This window comes from Nelumbo lutea, chromosome 3, assembly GCF_056320005.1.
Source record: "Nelumbo lutea isolate HS-2025 chromosome 3, American lotus-T2T, whole genome shotgun sequence".
NCBI classification, from domain to species: Eukaryota; Viridiplantae; Streptophyta; class Magnoliopsida; order Proteales; family Nelumbonaceae; genus Nelumbo; species Nelumbo lutea.
This window is the reverse complement of record NC_142686.1, coordinates 26,714,344-26,737,951: the sequence shown is the minus strand read 5'-3', so window position 1 is coordinate 26,737,951 and position 23,608 is coordinate 26,714,344. Positions and strand designations below refer to the sequence as shown.

Sequence of the window (23,608 nt, the reverse complement as noted above, 5' to 3'; positions counted from 1 at the left end):
ATTATAAATAGAATGAGGGGCTGGCGGCTAGGGTTATGTTAACCAATCCTAGTCGACCTTCTTCTCTTTTCTCCCCTTTCCTCTCTTGCTGAAATCCCCAACTTTCTACTCTTTCTTTCACAAGAAGCTTGGCTGAAATCAGCACATAAGGTTTTCTACTGCCTTGGGTTTCTTGAATGCATATTATCAATTCTTTGTTTGCTCTAAGTTTCTTTTAACCATTAATAGAAAATTTTCTTGATAGTTGAAAGCAAAAGAAAATTAGAAATATAAAGAAAACAGCAGAACCACCATGAGGTTAAGTCCCATGGCTGGAAAAATCCCAAAATAGCAATGGTACGAAAGAGATCCCAAACCCTGGACAAGGAACCATGATAAACTAGCCCAGGAGGGAAGAACACCAAATAACACTCTGATTTACTTCCTCCCGAGTTGAGGTGTATGAGAAAATCATTCAATTTATGCTTTGTTAGAGATACAAGAATCACAACTATAGGAGTTACAAGTGCAGCTTTGTTTCATCAAGGTAATGTGTAGCAACAAAGAATTAACCCTCTTCAAGTAATAGGCTTTGCAAGTCTTTGGCAAAGCAACATTTGTGTAGAGAAGATGGGCCGAATGGCCCATAGGCTGTTATTCTATGTTATATTTATGTTCTTATCTTTAATGGGCCTTATACTGAGCCCATACTCTTCCATGCTGTGCTTATGTAATTTCTTGCCCAACCAAGGGCCTCTATTGTAATTATTCAAGAATTAACTTAATAAAATTGTATTAGAGTGTTAGAGGAAGAGTTAGTTCGAAACTCTCATCCTCTAACACTCCTTGCCGCCAGCTCTCTCTCTTATCTTCTCCAATCTTCTCATTTGTTTGTTTTTCTGGTTTTCATCTAATCTTACACAGTCCCATACTTCAAAGGGCTGTTTTCAACTCTGATTTACTTCCTCCCGAGTCGAGGTGTATGAGAAAATCATTCAATTTATGCTTTGTTAGAGATACAAGAATCACAACTATAGGAGTTACAAGTGCAGCTTTGTTTCATCAAGGTAATGTGTAGCAACAAAGAATTACCCCTCTTCAAGTAATAGGCTTTGCAAGTCTTTGGCAAAGCAACATTTGAAATAGGATTCTGAAAGCCCAAGGCATTGATTAATTTGGTATGCGCCTGACAGAGGTCTCAATTAGTTGGAACTTACCAGACTCACTGGTATTAGAGAAAGGAACAAGAATAAGGTGCAATAAAGATCAAAATTTCATTATGGGATTTTGTTTTGGTAAATAAGGATATGTGATGAATGTTTAGACAAAAAGAACTGCATTCATCCAGTACTGTGCAAAGTCCTACATCATACACTAAGCTCTATGGTAGTAAATGTTACTGGATTCTAACAGTTTTCTGAAAAACAATAAGTTACTCGAAAGCTTATTTTATTGAATTTTTTATCAGTTATTTTATTGAAAAGTTCAATCCAGTCCCTTCAAACTTTCATTAGGTAAAGAGATTTTTTTTTTTTTCTTGGCTAGCAGGATCTTCCTTACATATGCATGAATGTCTCTAGAAAACTAACAAGATTGCTGAAAGTGTGACAAAGGAAAGTTAACTTTCTAATATCTTATCTCTAAGAAAGATTTTAATCATCTAAGAGGTTGAGGGAGGAAGGGAAGGCACATAGTTGCAAACATGTCAAGTACTTGAGACAGCACTAAACAAGCCGGCACAAGTTGCTCATACAACCATAACCTTCCATCCAAATTTATGTAACAAAGCGAGTTACATGCCTTTGCTTAAAGGGCACTTTGTTTTGAGCTTCTTTTTTAGTTGCAGTAATCCCAGTTTGTGACTGATCGGTTGAACCATGTGCCAAGTATTGTTGGAAAGGAAGATCAAGAACCCTGCACAATTAAAAAAGCACCTATAAGCAAAGATAACAAGATAATAAAATAATGCCAACTTATATATAGCTCTGGTCATGGTCAGAGCTCTATCACACATATAGAAGGAACCAAGTCAAGTTAAAAAAGCAGGAACCTTGATTGCAGGATTCTGAATCTGATAAGAATTAAGCAAGATTAACTGCAATAAACAATAATTAAGTAATAGCATGCCCCGAAGAATTAAGCAAGACTTTTTTTCCTCTATCAGTATTCACAGGAAATCTATCCATATTGTTTAGGCTTTCTGCAGAATCTTTTTGGTTTATGAATATGCAACTTGTCTTCAATATGAAAATACGTGGCTTGAGGACCCATCCCTTAAGGAAAGGTTAAAGACATGGTGGGAAGATATCAGTCCAAAGGAGAAAGAAAATACGGAGATTCTATAAGAAGCTAAACTTTCTGAAAGAGAAAATAAAGGCTTGGAATAAAGAGAATTTTGGAAGAGCTGAAGAGATCAAGCAAGCACAAGAGTTGGAAAGAAGATTCTCAATGGAAGAAATTAAGGAAGCAATCTTCACAATGGACACGTCTAAAGCCCCCGGCCCAGATGGTTTCTCTATGGCTTTGTACCAAGAGTGTTGGGAATTCATTAAATAGGAGCTTTTGGAAGTATTTAATGAATTTTACTTTAAAGGGCAAATTCTCTTGGAGCAAATGCCACCTTTATCTCCTTAATCCCAAAAAGAAAGAGGCATTCTCTCCAAAGGATTTTAGACCCATAAACTTGATAGCGAGTCTTTACAAGATCATTTCAAAGGTTTTGGCTGAAAGGATTTAGTAGGCCCTGCCCTATGTCATATCACTATTCCAAGGGGCTTTTGTAGAAGGCAGATTATGGACTAAATCCTAACTGCAAATGAATGTTGTTGTGGAGAAAAGAAAAGTAGATCAAAGGGGTTGGTTTTTAAGCTGGATCTAATAAAGCCCTATGATTTAGTTGATTGAAAATTTTAGCTATAAGTCCTAGAAAAATTAGGTTATAGAGTTAGATGGAGGTCCTAGATGAAAGGTTGTGTTAGCTCAGTCCATTACTCAATCCTTTTTTTTTTTTTTATCAGTAGTCCATTACTCGGTCCTTATAGATGGGATAGCAAAAGATTTCTTTCCAGCTAAGAGAGGAATTAGATAGGGAGACCCTTTATCTCCTTTCCTATTCACCTTAGTGGCAGAGGTGTTGAGTGGTATTATTGTGACTACAGATGCATAAGGTCTTTATTAGGGGGTAGAGAATTGAAAGTAGTAGTTTCCCACCTCCAATTTGCTGATGATACAATTTTGTTTTGTGAGGATATTGGTTTAGAGATGGTGAGTCTCAGAGTCAAATCGAGAGGTAGAGAAGAGAAAAAGACAGCAAATGTTGGGTATTTCTCCCCCTCAAATTGATGCCTGCGAATTAGCATCAATTGTTCATAAGAAACATGTGTTGGGCACGAGTCATAGCCTTCATCAACATGTGTTGAGGCTTCTGGCTTTCACTTGGCAGCAAAGCTCACATTATACTTTTTTTTTTTTTTTGAAAAGGTAAAGTACTGTATTCAGTATCCAATTTCACTGTCATAAAAAATCAGACATTTTGGCTTTAAAGACTAAAAATCACATTCCTAAATAGTGCACTAACTTATTCATTTTGCATCAGAATTTTAACAAATTTTCCATTAATCTTCCAATTGAGCATGTTCAAATAGAGATAGTTTTGAGAAGCTTTCTTCATCCACATGTCTTGAAAAAAAAATTGACGGAACTAGTTTATTTTGTTCCCCTTACAAATTCAATTAGCCTATTTTTTATTATTTTCTTTCTTTCTTTCTTTTTTGATAAGCAGAAGAATTATTTTATTATATTTGGTTTCTTTTTTTATTTTATGATAATGGAAATGATCACTAGTTGGCATATCTTGCATTGCTATCAGTTTTAAATGACTTATTTATTCATTTGGTTTGTATTGAGTAGAAATTATTACTTTCTACTTTTAAATTAGATGTGACTGGGGGTTAGGCCTTTCTTTTAGTCATGGATTGCACCTCTTTGATTTTATTATTCATCAATTTATGAACAAAGAGAAACATATACATAGTTTACCTGATTCAGAAGTTTAAAGGTCTACATAGTTTACCTGGTTCAGAAGTTTAAAGTTAAACTTGGATTATATCATCCACCACTTACAGTGTACAAGTGCTGAAGTTACCGACGCTAACTACTTATAAGATGACATGGAAAACAAGTGTGTTAAAATCAATTCAAGTTCGATCCCCATTTATAATTGCAGTAGGTTCACAACTCAGTTAAAAATTGACCTTCTATCTAATTGTCAGGATAAAGTTACAATTTTCATAATAGGTTAGAGCTTCAAAGAAGTTCAAATGAAAGGATTATCTTAATCCATGCAAAGTACCCCTTCAAAATGTACCTTGTGCAGTGATTGCAATATCCCCATGTCTGAACCAGGCCAAGACCCCATCCACCACATCCCATGCATCTCTTTAGCATAGATGATTGATCATCTGCCTCAGCATGTTGTGAGCTGGTTGCTAATGAGGAATCCGGCCGTTCCCATTGTGAAACATGGGTCTTTGTGTTATAGTAATACTTCTGACCTGTGAATAAAAATTAAGCTTCAATAAGTAGGACAATCTTATGCATGGAGTGAAATTAATTTTGTCATTATAATTTCCACCTTACAGTGCATGCTCATCAGAATATAGCTTGAGTTTGATGATCTAAAAGACAATATTTATATGGCCTGTTTGGGCATCTAACTTGGTTTACCAAAATTTGCCCCATGTTTGCATTGCATTCACGTAGGGTAGGTAGATCCAGTACCACCATCCACCACCAAAACCAGGTTTTGCTTTAGAAGGAGCAGGCCAACTAATCTTGGGTAAATGATAGGGACCTCCCTTGTACTTGGGGGGTGTAAAACTCAGCCCCCTTTACTATTTTTTGTGACACCCAGCCCCTTAGGGCTTGGCCTTTCATATCATGATGAATAATCCCTTCTGTCACCAATCCAACGAATTTTTGACAATATTATATCCATGATGTAAGATATATGTTACGTGCGTTCTTGGTAATTTTAAATACTTAAAAGGCCTTTGTCTTGCTTTATTGGACAATTTTCCTTTTTACCAATTTAGCTCCATTTAATATTACTGAAAGAAATATTTCTGGTCAGGACTTCTAACCAAAGATCTAGACCATTGAATTCATGCCTCAAGATCAGTTAATTAATCTTGAAAATCCAAATGATGTGCAATGGTTTCAAGTAATTTGCCATGTAAGTGGTATAGTAAATGATAGGCCGAATTAACCCAAAGATCTGGACAATCAAAGTAGTTTATAAAGATCAGTGCATTAATCTCAACCCTCCTAATGATGTACCGAGATTCAACTAATCTAGGCCATCCAAAAAAAAATGTACCAAATCAACAACAAAAAAAAATCTAGGCTATCAAAGTTCTCTCCTAAGAATAACGTACTAATCCTGGCCATCCAATCAATATACCAAAGTTTCAATTAAATCAAAGTTTCTAAAAAATATAAGCCAAATAAATCAAATATCCAGATCATCAAAATTGCTTCCTGACCTTAGTCAATAAATTGCATCCATCTAAACGATGTATCAACTTGCAATCCAAATAAGGAATTAATCAATCCAACTGTCGAGGTCAGGAAAGTGATATCCTTATATCAGTGAACTAAACTAAACAATCCAATCATTTAGAAAAAAAATCTCAACCATCCAAGTGGTATACCAAATTCTCAACTAACCCCAAAATCTAGGCTACAAAGTGACTTCCTAAAAGCAAGGAATTAATCTTGGCAATCCAAGCAACATACCAAGATTTCAACTAAATTTTGCCATTCAAGTAAAGCCCCAAATTTTCTGAAAAATCTAATTCCAAATAAAATAATGTAGAACATAAGCCAAAGACCTGGACCATAAAAAAGGTCTCATAGGATCAGTCGATTAATCTCAGCCATCCAAATTATGTATAGTGATGAGGGATCCCATGGGCATAGATATGGAAGATTCGGGTCCTATTTAAAATTTCTTCCTCTGGACAGCTATGGGTGACAGAATTTTGACTATTGACCATATGGTGATTAAAGGCATGGCTCTTAAACAACATCCACAGCTTATGTGGGATGGAGCAGGAGTCTATTAGCCACCTTTTAATTCAATGCAGGTTTATTCGCCAGAATTGGCATCATTTCATGCAGCTATTTGGAAGAACTTGGATAGCTCCTTATAATCTGCCTATTTTGCTATCTGCCTGGATAGTTAGTGGATTCTGGTTTAGAGGCAAATTCTTGTGGATTTGCCCTATCTGGGCTGTGTGGAAAGAGAGGAATATTTGAAGCCAAGTCATCTCCCCCTTAAGTGGTTATTGGAAAAATTGAGTAGTTGCTCATGTGATGGGAGGGAATTTTGAAAATGTTTTCTGCTACTTCTATGGACAGTTTTAGGAATCAGAGGAGGGAGATTAATTTTTTTATGTATCTCTGGTTTCATGTATAGCCTTGAGGGTCTCTCACCCTCCTCATATTAATACAATTCATACTTTGCTTATCAATAAAAAACAATTATGTACTGAGAAATCAACTAACTTAGCTCATCTATATGAGATATCAAATCAAGCCAAAGATCTAAGCCATTAAAGTGGTCTCCTAAGATCAGTGGGTTAAGATTAACCATCAAGTGACACCAAGATTTCAACTGATCTAGGCCATCCAAATGATATACCATCAACCCAAATATCAAGGCATCAAAATGGTCCCCTAGAGCAATGGATTAATCTTATTCATATAAATCATTTACCAAATCAAACCAATGATCTAGTTTGTCAAAGTGGTAGCATAAATGAATTGATGGATCTAAGCCAGCTAAGTAATGTATAGTTTTGCATGGTAAAATATATGACCGCTGTCACTAATAAAAATCTGGCATCACCACCATCTCAATTTAAAAAATAAAAATAAATATGATGTGTGGTCAACCATGGAAACTATCATGTTATTGAAACAATTAATAGAAAAGCCTAGAAAGAAGAAGAGAGATCTTCATATAGTAGTTATTAATATAGATAAAGCAAAAGATAGAGTTCCTAGAGAGATAATATGGTGGGTTTTGGAAAAGACAGGATGAGAAAATAGGTATAGACCTAATTAAGAACAGGTATGAGAGTGCGACAACCCATGCTAGAAAACCAGTGGGAAAGAAATCAGAGTTTCCAGTTATGATGAAACTAAAGAAGGATTAAATTCAAAATTAGATTTATGGAAAAAGACCTTAGAAACAAGAGGTTTTGAAAGGACTAAAACATAATATATACAATTTAAATCATTGATATGAGTGGAAATCAGGATACTCTTAAGATTGGAGACCAAGAGATATCTCAATGTGGCCTCTACCATTACCTTGGTACAATAGTCCATAACAAGGGAGAGTTTGAGGAGAATGTCAACCATAGAACCAGAGTAAGATGGGCAAAATGGAGTGGCGCATCCAAATTCTTATGTGATAGGAGAATACCACTTACTAAAAGCTTAAAAGGAAAAGTTATAAAATGATTATAAGGCTAGAAATCTCATATGGAGCAGTGTTGGGGAGTCAAGAAACATGTCCAAATGAATGTGACAAAATGAGAATGTTTTGATGGATGAGTGGGAAAACTAGAAAGGATAAGATTAGAAATGAACTTGTAAAAAGGAACATAGGAGTAACTCCAGTAGGTGATAAAATGAGGAAAGTAGACTAAGATGGTTTGGTCACATGCAGAGAAGACCATCTACAGATTGGTAAGAAGTGATCTGTTATAAGTTTAAGGGGCTACAAGACAGTTGTAGATCCCACCTGCAATAACCTGAAATAAAATAGAAATTAGAAGGGAAGAATATTGAAGAAGATGGAAGAAAAAGAAACAATGGAGGAAGAAAATGGAAGAAATGGGAAGAAGAGAGTAGTTCTAACCTCTCTCCTGTCCCCCAAAGTAATCTTTTATTCTTTAATTGTAATGTGAGAACAATTACATGAATACCATTAGTAGGGTGGCCAGCACTCAAAACAATAATAAAAGTTAAGAAAACAAGCCCATAACTAAGGACCACTACTCATAAAAATAAAACCAGTGTTGTAAAAGGCATGGAAGGCATATGCCTGGAGGCAAGGAGCTCCCAGAACACCTTGAGGCGTATGCCAGAGGCGCTGGCACCTCTGAGGCATACACCTCAGGTGCGCCTCTTGCACTTATTTCATGAGGCATGCTAGAGGCCATATGCCTCATGCACATCTTATACATAAAGACAGAAAAAAAAAGAAAAAGGAAAAAAAAAGGAAAGGAAAGGAAAAGAAAGGGAAGGGAAAGAAAAAGAAAGAGAAGAAAAAAAGAGAGAAGGAAAGTGTTATTCGGCCAGACCTAGAATTCTATTTGTCTGAGATCGGTTAGGTAGAAAGAGGTAGAAAGGTGGAAGAAAGAGAGAGAGAGAAGGGGAAATTCTGGTTCGAACTAGAAGTCTCAACCTAAACCTCTCCCAGTCGGCCAGACAGAACTTATATTACTAAAAATGATTGAAAAGACATATATGCCCTTATTTAAGTTAGGAGCACTGGTTCCAACACCACATTACAGATCAGCAACATTAATCTAGGTCTAAAGAAAGAAATACCCCTACGCTAACACTCCCCCTCAAGTACTCACCAGCTTGTTACATATGTAGTCCACTCTTCCCCAACTCAAGCCTTTTGTAAATAAGTCAGCCCACTGATTTCCTGTATTAACATGTGTAATGTCTAGTTCTCCATTCAGCACCTTCTCCCTCACAAAGTGGCAGTCAACTTCACTGCTTAGCTTGGTATTTGTGTCCATGGGTGTTTCAGCTAGTTTGGCACCCAACAAGCCTGTTTCTTCCAGCAAATCAAGCACATATTTTCTCTGGCACAGGTTAATACCATACTTGGATCTTGCTACCTCTATCTCCAAGAAATATTTCAACTTACCAAGATCCTTTGTCTGAAAATGATCCTGCAGATAAGTCTTCAGCCTATCAATACCCATGTTATCATTTCCAGTAATAACAATATCATCTGCATACACCACCAACAGTATTTTTCCTCCCGGAGAATCGTGACTTAATACAAAATGGTCAACTTTGCACTGTTTCATACCAAACTTCTTTACCACCTCACTAAACCTACCAAACCATGCTCGAGGAGACTGTTTAAGCCCATATATAGCTTTCCTTAGTCTGCACACCTTACCATCCTCCCCCTGAGCAACAAACCCTAGAGGTTGCTCCATGTAGACTTCCTCGAGTAAGTCACCATGCAAAAAGGCATTCTTGATATCAAGTTGATATAGTGGCCACTCATACATGGCTACAAGAGAGATCACAACACAAACTGACCCTATCTTAGCAACCGGTGAGAAGGTCTTTAAGTAGTCAATACCATAGGTTTGGGAGTACCCTTTTGCAACCAATCGCGCTTTCAGGCGTTCAACACTACCATCAGGCAGATACTTAACCGTATAAACCCATTTACAACCAACAACTTGCTTCCTAGGAGGAAGAGAAGTGAGGTCCCAAGTATGATTATGATGAAGGGCAAAGAGTTCTTCTTCCATGGCTCGGCACCACCCTGGAGAGGCAAGGGCTTCCTGGGCATCCTTAGGGACAACAACTGATGATAACAAGGTGACAAACTGGCGATGGGAAGCGGAAAGGTGAGTAAGTGAAACATAATTAGAAATAGGATGAAGGGTGCAAGTGCGTCTACCTTTCCGCAAAGCAATGGGGAGGTCAAGCTCAGATGCTAAGTGCGGGTCTGGTGTCGGATCCGTCGACGAAGATGTAGCCAGAGGAATAGTAGCTGGTCCGCGTGAGCGATGTGTATACACATGATGGATAGGTGGGCGTTCAATAGGTGGTGGCACCGAAGGCAAGGGTTTGGTCACGACTGGAACCAAGGGAGGAGGGTCGACAACGGGAAGTGGAAGAGGAGGAGGTGATGAGGAGGAAGAAGCATCACCGGACCGTAGACTCAAAGAAGGTGACATCAGCACACACAAAGGACCGTCGAGAACTAGGATGGTAACACCTATACCCTTTCTGGGTCCAAGAATAGCCAAGGAAGATGCACTTAAGAGAACGGGCATCGAACTTGTCATTCCCGAGACCCAAATTATGAACGAAGTAGACACACCTAAATACCCTTGGCGTAAGAGGAAACGGAGACAAAGCGGGAAACAAGACCTGAAACGGAGAATGACCTTCAAGGATGAACGTGGGCATCCGATTAATCAGAAAACACAAGGTAAGCACTACATCACTCCAAAAGGGTTTGGGAACATGCATGTGATGCATGAGGGATCTTGCTATTTCCAGGAGATGGCGATTCTTTCTCTTAGCCACCCCGTTTTGTTGTGGGGTGTAGGTACATGAGGTCTGATGTATAATGCCGTGTTGGTCCAAGTATTCTTGAAATGATGAGGATAAATATTCGCGGCCATTATCAGAATGGAAAACTTTGATGTGGGTACCAAATTGGTTACAAATCTCAGCATAAAATTTCTGAAAAATGGTAAATAATTTACTTCTTTCTTTCATTAGATAGAACCACATCATCCTTGAAAAATCATCTACAAAAATGACAAAGTATCTGTATCCATTATATGACATCACTTTATAAGGACCCCAAACATCTGAATGAATTAAAGAAAAAGGACTCAACACACTGCTATCAACCCTAGAACTACAGGGAACACGGTGGTGTTTCCCAAACTGACATGACTTACAATCCAAAACAGACAACTGACTCAAGGACGAAACCAAAGACTTCAAGACTTTTAGCGACGGATGACCAAATCAGCAGTGCCACTGGAGAGCTGTTGAAGTTCTACCACCACCACTGTCAAGATAATACAGTCCACCAGCTTCATGCCCTCCACCAATCTTCATCCCCGTCTTGAGATCCTGAAAAACACACATAGAAGGATAAAAGGTAATGGAGCAGTTAAGTGATTTGGTCAGCTTACTGACAGACATAAGATTAAAAGGCAATTTAGGAACATACAAAACTAAGGAGAGGGATACAGGATCTAGGTCAACATTACCAACACCACAAATTGAGGATGTGGAACCATTAGCAAGGGTGACAGATTGTGATGTTGAGCAATGAGATAAGGAAAAAAACACACCTGGAGTTCCAGTCATGTGATCGGAGGCTCCAGAGTCAATGATCCAGGGATTGGGTGTGGATGCCAGACAAGCCATACCTGAGTGAGCGAAAGTCGTCGTGTTCTGCTGTGATTGGATAAACCTCTCATATTCATCACGGGGAACACTCACCATCTCCTTCACGGGACCATCTGTGGGTGTAGGAGGTATCTGATCAGATGAGTGATTCTCCTGTCTAAAGCTAGAGCTTGAGTCACCGGTTGCGGCATGATTGGCCCCCAAGTTGAGGGTGGACCATGTAGATCATAACGATAGTTAATGGTATGTCCATCCATACCACAATAAGTGCACTTCCTCGGGCCTGAGCCACGTCCTCTACCACGGGCTCCCCCTGAATCTCTACCCCCAGTACGACCACCACCACGATTATAAGTAGGCCCACCATTGCCACTTCGGCCATACACAGAACCACTACCACCACCACGACCAGACTGAGCTCCCCTAGCTCCACCTCTAGTACCACGACCTCTCGATACAGTAAAGGAAGATCTATCTGAGATATTAGAGTTCTCAATAGATCCGATATAGATCCTCCGGAGTCGAGCAAATACCTCTTCTAAGGAGGGAAGAGCCGATCCTCCTAATATCTGAGCCCGTACTGGTTCATATTCAGACTTCAGTCCCACCAAAAATCTAGTCACATCAAGTTGTTCTCTCTGTTGCTGCTGAATCTTGACATCAGAAGTGAGAGGGTGATAGACATTCAACTCATTACGTATGTTTCTCATGTTGGCATAGTACTCTTCAAGACTCCGATTGCCCTGTTGCAGGTTAAAGTACTCTTGATACGGCTGATACACTCTGGTTGTATTGTCCTGACCCGAATACAATTTCTTCGCATGGTCCCACACATCTTTGGCAATGTCAAGAAACATGAAGTTTACACTAATCCTAGGTTCCATACTATTCCACAACCATGTGATGATCTGAGCATCCTCTTGCTCCCAGTCTTCATACTCGTGAGAGTCAGTGGAGGGTTTCTCCTCTCTTATGTGTTTTACCTTCTTCTTTGCCTTTAGAAAGACTTCGACGGATTTAGCCCAAGGCACATAATTCTCTCCATTTAGTTTAATGGAGGTCATCTGAACATTCAGGTAGTCTGTAGACACCATCACACTAGGTTTACAATCACTGTTATCTCCCATTATGTTATCATCGATTCTGCACACTTGCTGAATTCTATTACCACTGAATTCTGCACACTGCACACAACTAGATCACACCTATCACACTGGTTTCAGCACTTGTTGTTGCTGAAAAGTGTGCTCTTTACACCACAAACCCTATTCCTACGACTACCTGAAATCTCACCACAATATGATCATAACTCTTCCTTCGAAATACACAAAAACCAGCATAAACCCTAGCACATTACTGTCTGAAACCCTAGCATATGGTCTGAAACACACTTCCTATTTGATCCATAACAGATATCATGCACTGAGATCTCTTACCTTATCACTGAAGTAACAACCACATGAGCAGGAAATCAGTCCACACACGACAACCACTGCACCACACAGATCGGCCCTCTATTCTTCATCGATTAGGGGAGGGCGATCTTAGAAACCACAGGAACCGACCACACACAACCTGACTAGAGGCATAGAAACCTCCAAGGGAAGAGGGCGATCACTCCTTTTCAGCCCTTTCCCTTATCTCCAGGCGAATGTAGAAAAAAAAAGGGAGAAACCCTAGATAGGGTGCGCAGAGAATAGAAATCTAGGCAGATTCAATCAGCTCTGATACCATGTTATGATTCGGCCTGCCCTAGAATTCTATCTGTTTGAGATCAGTTAGGTAGAAAGAGGTAGAAAGGTGGAAGAAAGAGAGAAAGAGAGAAGGGGAAATTCTGGTTCGAACTGGAAGTCTCAACCTAAACATCTCCCAGTCGGCCAGACAGAACTTATATTATTAAAAATGATTGAAAAGGCATATGTGCCCTTATTTAAGTTAGGAGCGCTGGTTCCAACACAACATTACAGATCAGCAACATTAATCTAGGTATAAAGACAGAAATACCTCTACGCTAACAGAAAGAAAAGAAAAGGAAAGGGAAGGGAAGAAAAGATAAGGGGAAAAAAAGTGGTTTGCCACTTTGCCCCCTGCCCCTTCGGTTGGGGGGCTTCGCCCCCCAGACCCCCCACCCCCTTTTTGTTATGCATCTTTATTCTTAATATAAAAGATTTTTATTAAAAATATAGAGAACACTGATGTGGTCCCCAATGTACTGTACTCGTATGACTATAGTCAGCAGTTAGTTGTTGGTAGTTATTTCAGTTAGTTTATAATTATTAGTCTTTTATTTTTGCCATGTAAACAGTAAGGGTATTTCAGCCCTTTTACCTTTATTTGAGAATTAATATAAATAGTAAGAGAGGGGCGGCAGATCAATAATCCTCTCCTTTTCTAAATCTCCCCTTCAAATTCTTCTTCTCTCTTCTCTTATCCTCTTCCTCTTTCTCAAATTTTCCTGTTAATTGAACACTAAAACTAGGACTGATTGTAGTATTATTCGACTACATGGTATCAAAGCCAACCTAGGAGTTCTTATGGTAGTCTAATATGGCCGACTACATAAGAACTTCCTAGGATTGGAAGCTCTCAGAAAAACAAGCCCACTGGCTGAGTCTTGGAGATTGTAGGCAGTGTGCGGCTAGCATTGGAGGATGTCCAGCAATCTGGAAGAGTCAAACGAAGGGAAGAACTTTCAAGATTAGGGTTCAGACTTGGTTTTGAAGGTGGCGGCCAGAGTTTCACTAAAGTAAGTTGAGTTTTTGAGATTGATCTATTAAAAGAACTTTTTTTCTGGTTATTTTAAGAGGTGTGGCTGAGAGACCTCTCTTCTTGGACTGTTCTTTGTGATTGATCTATTAAAAGAACATTTTTTTTCTGGATATTTTAAGAGGTACGATTGAGAGATCTCTCTTCTTGGACTAGTTCTTTGAGTTTTTCTTGACCTACGACTGGTTCTAGGTTTAAGACCCTAAATTCTTGACTTTCGCCAATTCTGGGGCAGCAGTTAATTCAGTTACAGCATTGCAGACTAAGGTGTTTAGTTTTCTGGAAGATCATCAAAACTGTTCTAATTTTCTGGGTGGATTGCCGACCTAGAAGGGTAAGGTAGGTTTGGCTATTAGCAAATTCTGGGTGTAATTACCCAATCTCAGTGATAAAAGAGGTATTTTTTAACCTTTATCTTGACAAAGAATGCAGTTTAAGAGCCAAGGGGAAGGTTTTTGGGGGGCTGGTGGTGCTGGTAGCATACTTGAGAACAGTTTTCAGATTACCACTGTCAAGTTTGATGGATCAAACTACTTGGAGTGGGCCCAATCAGCCATGATGGCTATTGGGGGTAGAGGAAAGCTAAATTATTTGATGGGGGATGTAAAGGAACCAGACAAGGAGGACCAAATATATGCCAAATGGGTTCAAGAGAACTATTTGGTTATGACATGGCTGTGTAACTCCATGTAGCCATATATCAGCCGAAACTATTCATGGGCAAAAACAACTAAGGAAATTTGGGATATCATGAAAGAGACCACCCAACCCTTTAATGTTGCTAGGGCTTATGAGCTGAAATGTGAAGTAAATAACCTTAAACAAGGAGAGAAACCAGTCTCGGTTTATTTTTCAACCTCGAAATTCTTGTGGCATGAAATTGATCATTTAGAAACAATTGAGTGGGAAAGTCAGAAGGATGCACAAACTTACAAGCAGGTTGAAACTAATAGGGTGTTTGAGTTCCTAGGGGGTCTGAATTCTGAGTATGACATTTTGAGACAATTTCTAACAAGAAATAGTGTGACATTATCACAATAAATGTCAAAAGTACATCAATTTGATTGGAGCTAAGGGCATACACTGTCTAACAACTCTCATTTGCACTTAGATCCAATCGGGTACAAGTCGGAGTCCCATACTGTCCACGTGTTTCTCAAACACTTTTGTGTCAGTGGCTTAGTCAATGGGTTTGCCACATTCTCCGCTGATGCTACCACTAATTAGCATATCAAAGACAGCTCGATCCGACACCCAATGCAGTACCATAATCAAGTCTAGGGTCTAGGTGTAACTTTCTAGGTTTGCCCATCAGTCTCTAAGGTCCAGGGCATAACTGGAAAAATGGTCCGGGTTCAGTGCTTCAAACAAACACACTACATGTGCTTCAGGTCCAACCCTAGTAGCTGAGACAAGCTGCCCCAACTTCTTTGGCAACACATTAGTGTCAGCCTTGGCAGGATAAACTCACCAAGTCTATCCAACGTCTGAGAACATTCTAAACTAACACGAGTCTCATAAGTGTCCAACTTAAGGGGTAATTGTTGAACAGTTATGCCCTTAGCTCCAATCAGATTGATGTATCTTTTGACATTTATTGTAAATGAATAGTACATAATTGATTCATGTCATTGTGGTGTGTTTCTGTGTAATATCCTTAAACTAAACACTTAATGAGACTCGTGTTAGTTTAGAATCTTCACAACCGTTGGATAGATCTGGGGAGATTTATCTTGCCAAGGCTGACACTGATGTACCACCAAGTTGGTTGGGGTGGCTTGTCTCAGCTGCTAGGGTGAGACCTAAGGTACATGTAGTGTGGGTTTTCTTGAAACCCTGAACCGAACCGAACCGAAATTCCAGTATTTCACTGGACCTTGGAGATAGAAGGGCAAAACTGAAATGTTACACCTGACTCCTAGACTCGATTATGGTACTGCACTAGGTGTCGGATTGGGTTGTCTTGGATATTCCAATCAGTGAGATCCTTAGAGAGGGTCAAAACCTGGGTATGTTTGGACAGTCCGAGAATTCATGTGAGTGGGTGATCGTAGTGACAGGATCAACCCCTTTGTCGGACAAAGTGAATGATCAGGGATGCACTCTCTCTGATGGAAACCTAAACTACCGGTAGTTGAATTCAACCGTTGAAATTTATTTTGCAAAATATATATATATATATATATATAGTGCAACACTGTTCCTTGCAGTCGAGGGAGAGGTCCTCTCTTGTCGGGCAGTGTTTGATCATTATGGGCTGAGAGGTTAAATGTAAGACCATTGAGGGTAATACCTGATGGGCTAATCTTACATCTGCCCATAGTCCTTAGGGTTTTCATAAGGTGGTTGGACCCAAGGACCATTTAGTGTAAATGTTGGGCCCATTAAGAGCCCATGGTGATGGACTCAGGGGTTCACTGTCTCCTACAGTGAATTCGGCCAGGCCTTGTAACAAAGGTTGGGTTGAATCCATCTAGTTGATGTGTAGATCAATATTTGGGTCCCACGACATACAAGGAGAGCCAAGTGGGTAGTAAGTTAAGAGGGTAAGTGAGCACATAAACTTAATGAGCCTAAAGCCCAATTCGAACTGGGTTAATTAGATTAATTAAATAAGGGCAAATCTGGGTTTGGATCAGTAGATAAGGATAAGGGGATAAGTCTTATCCATTTAAAGAGTTCAAATCCAAATAAAGATTTGGATCAGGAAACTCCTAATTTGATTAGGATTAAGCTAATCTTAAACTGCAAATAAGATAAGGGATTAACCTTATCACTTAAAGAGTCCAAATCCAAATAAAGATTTGGATCAGGAAACTCCTAATCAGATTAGGAGGTTGTCTCTTTAAGGCTATAAATAAGAGAGCAGGGCGGACATGCACAAGACACCAAACTAGACACAGAAAAGTGCAGAGCTCTTCCCTGTTCTTGCCGCCCCTACCCAGTTCGATCTCCACCTATGGAAGTGATCAAGAATTGTTGGTATTGCTTCTTGGCAGAAGAAACAATCTGAAGTCGTGCTCACCAGCCCTCTACCCCATTCTTGCTGAAGAATTCAGTTCTTGCTGAAGAGTCGTCCTATTGATCCTGCTTCACCTCACACTATGTCATCTTCAGTGGAAGCAGTTTTTGGTTTTCTCCTTGGGCGTGAACACCTTCATTGGGAGTTACTGCTACTCCGTATCAGGCATATCCCTCTCGTCCCTTTTGGTTTCAGATCTGGTCCGGTTTGGTTCAAAATTGATCCTTGAAAATGCAATTTTCTAAAATAGGATTGCGATTCCCAGATGAGAGAGAAATTTTTGAAATTTCGTCCAACCTTCCTGTAGGGTTCGACCATCCATATGATGGATCCCTCATCTCCCTTCAGTAATTACACAGAACAACACCAATCATAACATGAAACAATTATGTACCTTTATTCATTTACAATATATGTATCTATACATCAATCTGATTGGAGCTAAGGACATAAACTGTCTAACACACTTATCGTCTGGCAAAGACAAGGTGTCTATTGCTGATGGTTCACTTGTTCCCATCTCTGGCAAAGGAGACATCAAGTTGTCTAGTGCCATTTCCTTCTCTTTTGTTTTGCATGTTCCTAAACTTAGTACTAATTTGCTTTTAGTTAGTAGCATTACTAAAAACCAGAATTGTTCAGTGACTTTTTTTTCCTGATCGATGTGTTTTTCAGGATTTGGAGACAAAGAAGGTGATTGGGACTGGCCGTAAGACGAATGGGATCTATCCGCTTGGAAGAAGCTCACACTGGGAAGATTGTGAAGTTAGGGGGTTTTTTTGTTTCTCAGTCTGTTAGTCAAGTTATGCTTTGGCATAACCGATTGGGTCATTTATCTTTTAGGTCTTTGAAAAGCTTGTTTCCTAGTTTATCAGAGTCTATTCAGATGTCTAGTTTAAAATGTGAAAGTTGTGAGCTTGCAAAACATTGTAGAACAACATATTCATTGAATAATAAGAAAAGTAGTATTCCTTTTGACATTGTGCATACCAATGTTTAAGGACCTTATCACGTCACTGCTAGGGGGAGGTACAGATATTTCTTGATGTTTGTTAATGACTACACCTACTTTTCTTGGGTTTACTTGATGCGTTCTCGAAATGAGGTTCCTACCTTGACCTAGATCTTTCATCAAGTGATTTTAACCCAATTTGGGGTAAAAATCAAAATTTTCAAATCTGATAATGCAAAAGAGTACTTTAAAACATCACTAGCCTCGTATTTCCTTGACCATGGGATTATCCATTAGAGTACATGCCCTCATACCCCTCAGTAGAACGGGGTGGTTGAGAGAAAGAATAAGCACATATTGGAGGTGGCTAGAAGTATTATATTTAACTCCAATGTGCCTATGCGTTTTTTGGGAGATGTTATTTTCACAACTGTATATCTCATCAACCAAATCCCTTCACGGGTTTTTGACATGAAACCTCCATTCACCCTTTTATATCTTGATAAAGAGTTGCTCTCCGTCCTCTTAAAACCTTTGGTTGTACTTGCTTTGTTCAGACTCTTGGCCGTCACTGTTCCAAATTTGATCCTAAAGCCTCAAAATGTATTTTCCTTGGTTATGCACAAACTCAAGGGATATTGCTACTATGAACCTACTTCGGGGAAGAGATTTGTCTCTATGGATGTCACTTTCTTTGAGGATGCACTTTATTATCCTAGGGTTTCTTCTCAGGGGGAGAGTAGTGAGGTTGAGGTTAACACATCAAAAGTTCCTTAAACTGTTCCATTAAGTGAAGAGGGATGTAATGGGAAGGTTGTCAGAGATGTCGGGATTTGAGAGTTTATCACAGACGGTGGAGGTAGGTTGATTTCAGTCATCAGTAGTCCAAGCCAGCTCCAATTCCTTCTGCGGATCCAGATCCAGGTACCACAGTTCCTTCATCTCCTATTACAGATAAGCCTTCTATTGTTGAGCCTTCACCATCTTTTGTTGAGCCCTCACCTTTATTGGATGACCTTGACCTCCCTATTGCAGTCCGTAAAGGCAAACACCTTGCACCTCATCCACAGCCCACTGTATCTCACAGTTCTTGTCTTATGAACATTTGTCTCCCTCTTACAAGTCTGTCCTTGCATCCATTGATGATATTCCCATTCCTAGAACAATGCAAGAAGCCCTGTCAGTTCCTGAGTGGAATGATGCAATGAAGGTAGAAATCGATGCCCTTCTGAGAAACAATACCTAGGACCTAGTTGATCAACCTAAAGGGAAGAAACCAGTTGAATGTAGATGGGTGTTTACTGTGAAACATAATGCTGATGGTTCTATTGAAAGGTATAAGGCCCAGTTAGTTGCAAAGGAGTTTACTCAGGCTTATGGTATAGATTACTTGGAGACTTTTCCACTAGTAGCAAAGATGACCACTATCAGAGTTTTATTATCTCATGCACCGTATGTGATTTCCCACATTTCCAAAGACATAACCAGTCTCCGTCACTAGACTAATAATTTGCATTGCCTTTTATTAGAAATGGCTAACGGACAATTCGCCAAACTGTTGGGCGACAACAAACTTAAGTGTCCAAATTACATTGACTAGTTCCGTAACCTTATACTAGTGCTAACATCCGAGAAATTGGACAAGGTAGCCAAAAACCCTACACTAGAACGTCCGAGTGACAGGGCTTTTGAGGCCCGTAGGAGGGAGTATCAAGTATAGGAGGAGAACTCTCTTGCCCAGTGTTACATTATAGCCTCCTTAGACAATCCGATATAGAGACAATTCGATAAGATCGAAGTGTCCAAGGATATCATAGATAGTCTAATGACCATGTATGAAGAGCAGAACCATTCTACTCGACAAAAGGTCCTAAAGCTGTTTATGACCACTCAAATGACTAAGAACCAATAGGTTCATGACCATTGTCTAAAGATGATGGGCTATATCAATGAACAGGAAGCTCTCGGTTTAGGGCTTGATGATGACACTAAAATTGATGTTGTCTTAAACTCCTTGCCTCCCTCATTCAATCAGTTTATCATGAATTACAACATGAATAAGCTAAAGGTTAGCCTTAAGGAACTCAACAATATGTCGCAGAGGGCTGAAGAACTAATTAAGAAGGACAAGTCGATTTCCATGCTTGTTGAAAGTGGCAAATCGGGCAAGAAAAAGAGAAAGGCAAAGAAGAAGCCTCAAAAAAAAAAGTTAGCAAACCTAAAAAGTAGGACAAAACATCATATGCTTGTCATTTCTACAAGCAAACCGACCACTAGAAGAGGAATTGTCCTCAGTATCTGGAGACCAAGAGGCAAGGTAACTTCAAATCCTTTGTCATAGAAAACAATTTGTTGGTTACTTCTGCATTCTAGTGTATTGACTCCGAGGCTTCTACTCATACATGTAACACATTGCAGGGGTTCAAGACAAGCAAAAGGTTGAGTGACGGAGAAGTGACTCTTTACTTGGGGACTTCTACAACAGTTGCAACTACAACTATAAGACCTGTAGATTTGTATTTCAGAGAATGAATCATTACTCTTAAAGATTGTCTTTATGTACCTAATTTGAGAAGAAATTTGATTTCTGTTTTAAAATTGTGTATGGATGGTTATTCTATTTTATTCAATAATGTAATTACTATTAAATAGAATAACAAATTCCTCACTTACGGAGAACTTGAGAATGGTCTCTATGTTCTCCATTCTTCTCTGGAAACTAACTTAATCGAAACTACATTGGAAATAATCCCCAAGAAAAGAACATGTGATACAGTTAATCCCATGTGCCTGTGGCATTACCGATTTGGCCACATTAACATAGATCGTACCACTAGGTTGGTAAAGATGGTCCTTTGGTTTTTCTAACTATAGAAAATCTTCCAACTTATGAACCTTGCCATCAGGGTAAGATGATGAAACAACCATTTACAGGTAAGCCTAAAAGATCTATAGGCACACTTGACTTGATACATACTGATATATGTGGTCCCATGAATGTTAGGATACGTAATCAACACATTATTTTATAACATTTACTGATGATTTCTCACGATATAGTTGCGTGTACCTAATGAGACATAAGTCTAAATCCTTTGAAAAGTTCAAGGAGTTCAGACAAGAGGTCGAGAAACAATTGGGGAGACAAATTAAGGCCCTTCGATCAGATCGAGGAGGCAAATATCTCTCCAACGAATTCAGAGACTACTTAAAGGAAAATGAGATTATATCACAACTAGCTCCTCCTGCTACACCACAATTAAACAGTGTATCGGAGAGGAAAAATCAGACTCTATTGGATATGGTCCGATCACTTCTCATCCACTTAGAATTACCTATATCCTTTTGGGGTTACGCATTAGAAACTGTGATATACGTGCTGAACCGGGTTCCAATCAAATCCATTCCTAAGACTCCATATGAGCTATGGACCAGTAAGAAACCAAGTGTAAGACACTTGAAGACTTGGAGTTGTTCGACACATGTTAAAAGAACAAGTGCTGACAAACTGGAATCCAAGACCAGTTGTTGCCTATTTGTAGATTACCCTAAAAGCTCTGTAGGATATTTATTCTATGACCCAAAGGAGCAAAAGGTGTTTTGCAATCGAAATGCCTATTTTTTGGAAGAAGACTACATCCTAGACAATCATTGCCAGGAAATATTTCTTGATGAGATCCCAGGGGTAGTGGGAGATGTCCCACAGGCTCTAGAAAATAATCAACCTAGAAGGTCTACCCGGGTATCTAGGCCTCCAGTTCGTTACGACTATGATCAAGAAAGTTACTTGATGAAAGCCATAAACAGTGAGGAAGATCCCGTGACTTATACGAAAGATATGTTGGACATAGATTCCTTGAAGTGAGTAGATGCCATGAAAGCTGAGATGAACTCGATAGAGACCAACAAGGTCTAGAATCTTGTAGACCCACCCCCTGGGGTGAAAGAAATTGGTTGCAAATGGATCTACAAGAGGAAGAAGGGCCTTGATGGTAAGATTGAGACCTATAAAGCTCGTCTTGTGGCGAAAGGGTACACTCAGAAAGAGGTAATCGACTATGAGGAAACATTTTCGCCAGTAGCCATGCTCAAGTCCATTAGGATCCTGCTAGCTGTAGCAGCACACCATGATTACAGGACTTGGCAAATGGATGTCAAAACCGTGTTCTTGAACGAAGATCTTACTGAAAATATCTACATGCAACGACCACAAGGATTCATTGCTACAAGTTAGGGACACATGGTGTGTAAACTTAACCGATCCATATATGGACTTAAGCAAGCTTCAGGAGCTGGAACATCTAATTTGACTCTACCGTCAAATAGTTTGACTTTGAGCAGAATCCGGATGAGCCCTATGTTTACAGGAAGACAGTGGGAGATAAGGTTATGTTCTTGGTTCTGTATGTAGATGACATCCTACTCATTGGGAATGATGTAGGAATGTTAACTACGGTGAAAGTGTGGCTTTCGCAGCAATTCTCCACGAAAGATCTTGGAGAAGCCTCCTACATCTTGAGACATTGACTCTATAGCGATAGATCGAAAACGATAGCAGGATTATCCCAGTCTATTTACATTGACAAAATTGTCAAGAGATATAGCATGGAGAACTCTAAGAAAGGAAATGTTCCTTTCAAGCATGGAGTCACTATCTCCAAGGGTATGTCTCCCAAGACTCCCAAGGAGATTGAGGGCATGAGAGAGGTTCCCTATGCCTCAGCCGTAGGGAGCATCATGTATGCCATGTTGTGCACTCGGCCAGACATTTCTCAGGTAGTGAGTGTTATAAGTAGATACCAATCAAACCTAGGACAAGAGTATTTGACAGTTGTGGAAAACGTACTTAAATACCTTCGAAGGACAAAAGAGTTTTGTCTGATATTCGATGGTAGTTCACTACAGATCCTAGGATATACCGATGCCAACTTCCAGTTAGCTGGAAAAGCAGCAAATAGGGGTCCACTGCAAATTCCACAACTGAGGCCGAGTACATTGCCGCAAGTGAAACTGCCAAAGAAGTCGTTTGGATGAGGAAGTTCATTCAAGAATTAGGAGTAGTTCCATTCAGCACATCACCCATTCCACTGTTATGTGACAACACTGGAGCCATTGCTCAAGCTATGGAACCCCGAGCCACCTCGAAGTCAACACATCGAGAGGAAGTACCATGTATTGTAGGAGATTGTTGGTAGAGGGGACGTCTAGATTCAGAAGATAGCATCAGCTGAGAATGTGGCAGACCCATTGACTAAGCCACTGACACAGAAAGTGTTTGAGAAACACGTGGACAGTATGGGACTCTGACTTGTACCCAATTGGACCTAAGTGCAAGTGGGAGTTGTTAGATAGTGTATGCCCTTAGCTCCAATCAGATTGATGTGCTTTTGACATTTATTGTAAATGAATAATAGTACATAATTGATTCATGTTATATCTGGTGTGTTTCTGTGTAATACCCTTAAACTAGACAGTTATGAGACTTGTGTTAGTTTAGAATCTTCACAGCCGTTGGATAGACCTAGGGAGGTTTATCCTGCCAAGGCTGACACTAATGTGCTGCCAAGTCGGTTGGAGTGGCTTGTCTCAGTTGCCAAGGTGAGACCCAAAGCACATGTAGTGTGGGTTTGTTTGAAACTCTAAACCGGACCATTTTCCAGCTATGCCCTGGACCTTGG

The 23,608-nt window shown here is 39.6% G+C and overlaps 1 protein-coding gene across 4 annotated transcripts in view; it reads right to left on the bottom strand.

Annotated features, from left to right (window-relative positions):
• The window catches only part of LOC148863798 (WW domain-containing protein), a 99,087-nt gene that overhangs the window by 8,151 nt on the left and 67,328 nt on the right, over positions 1-23,608 (bottom strand). For all 4 annotated transcript variants that reach the window (XM_088979910.1, XM_088979912.1, XM_088979913.1 and 1 more), the window contains 2 exons: positions 4,346-4,532; positions 1,780-1,893 (listed from right to left, as the gene is read on the bottom strand). In XM_088979910.1, the coding sequence (XP_088836036.1) occupies positions 1,780-1,893; positions 4,346-4,532 (301 nt within the window). The remainder of the gene's footprint in view (positions 1-1,779; positions 1,894-4,345; positions 4,533-23,608) is intronic.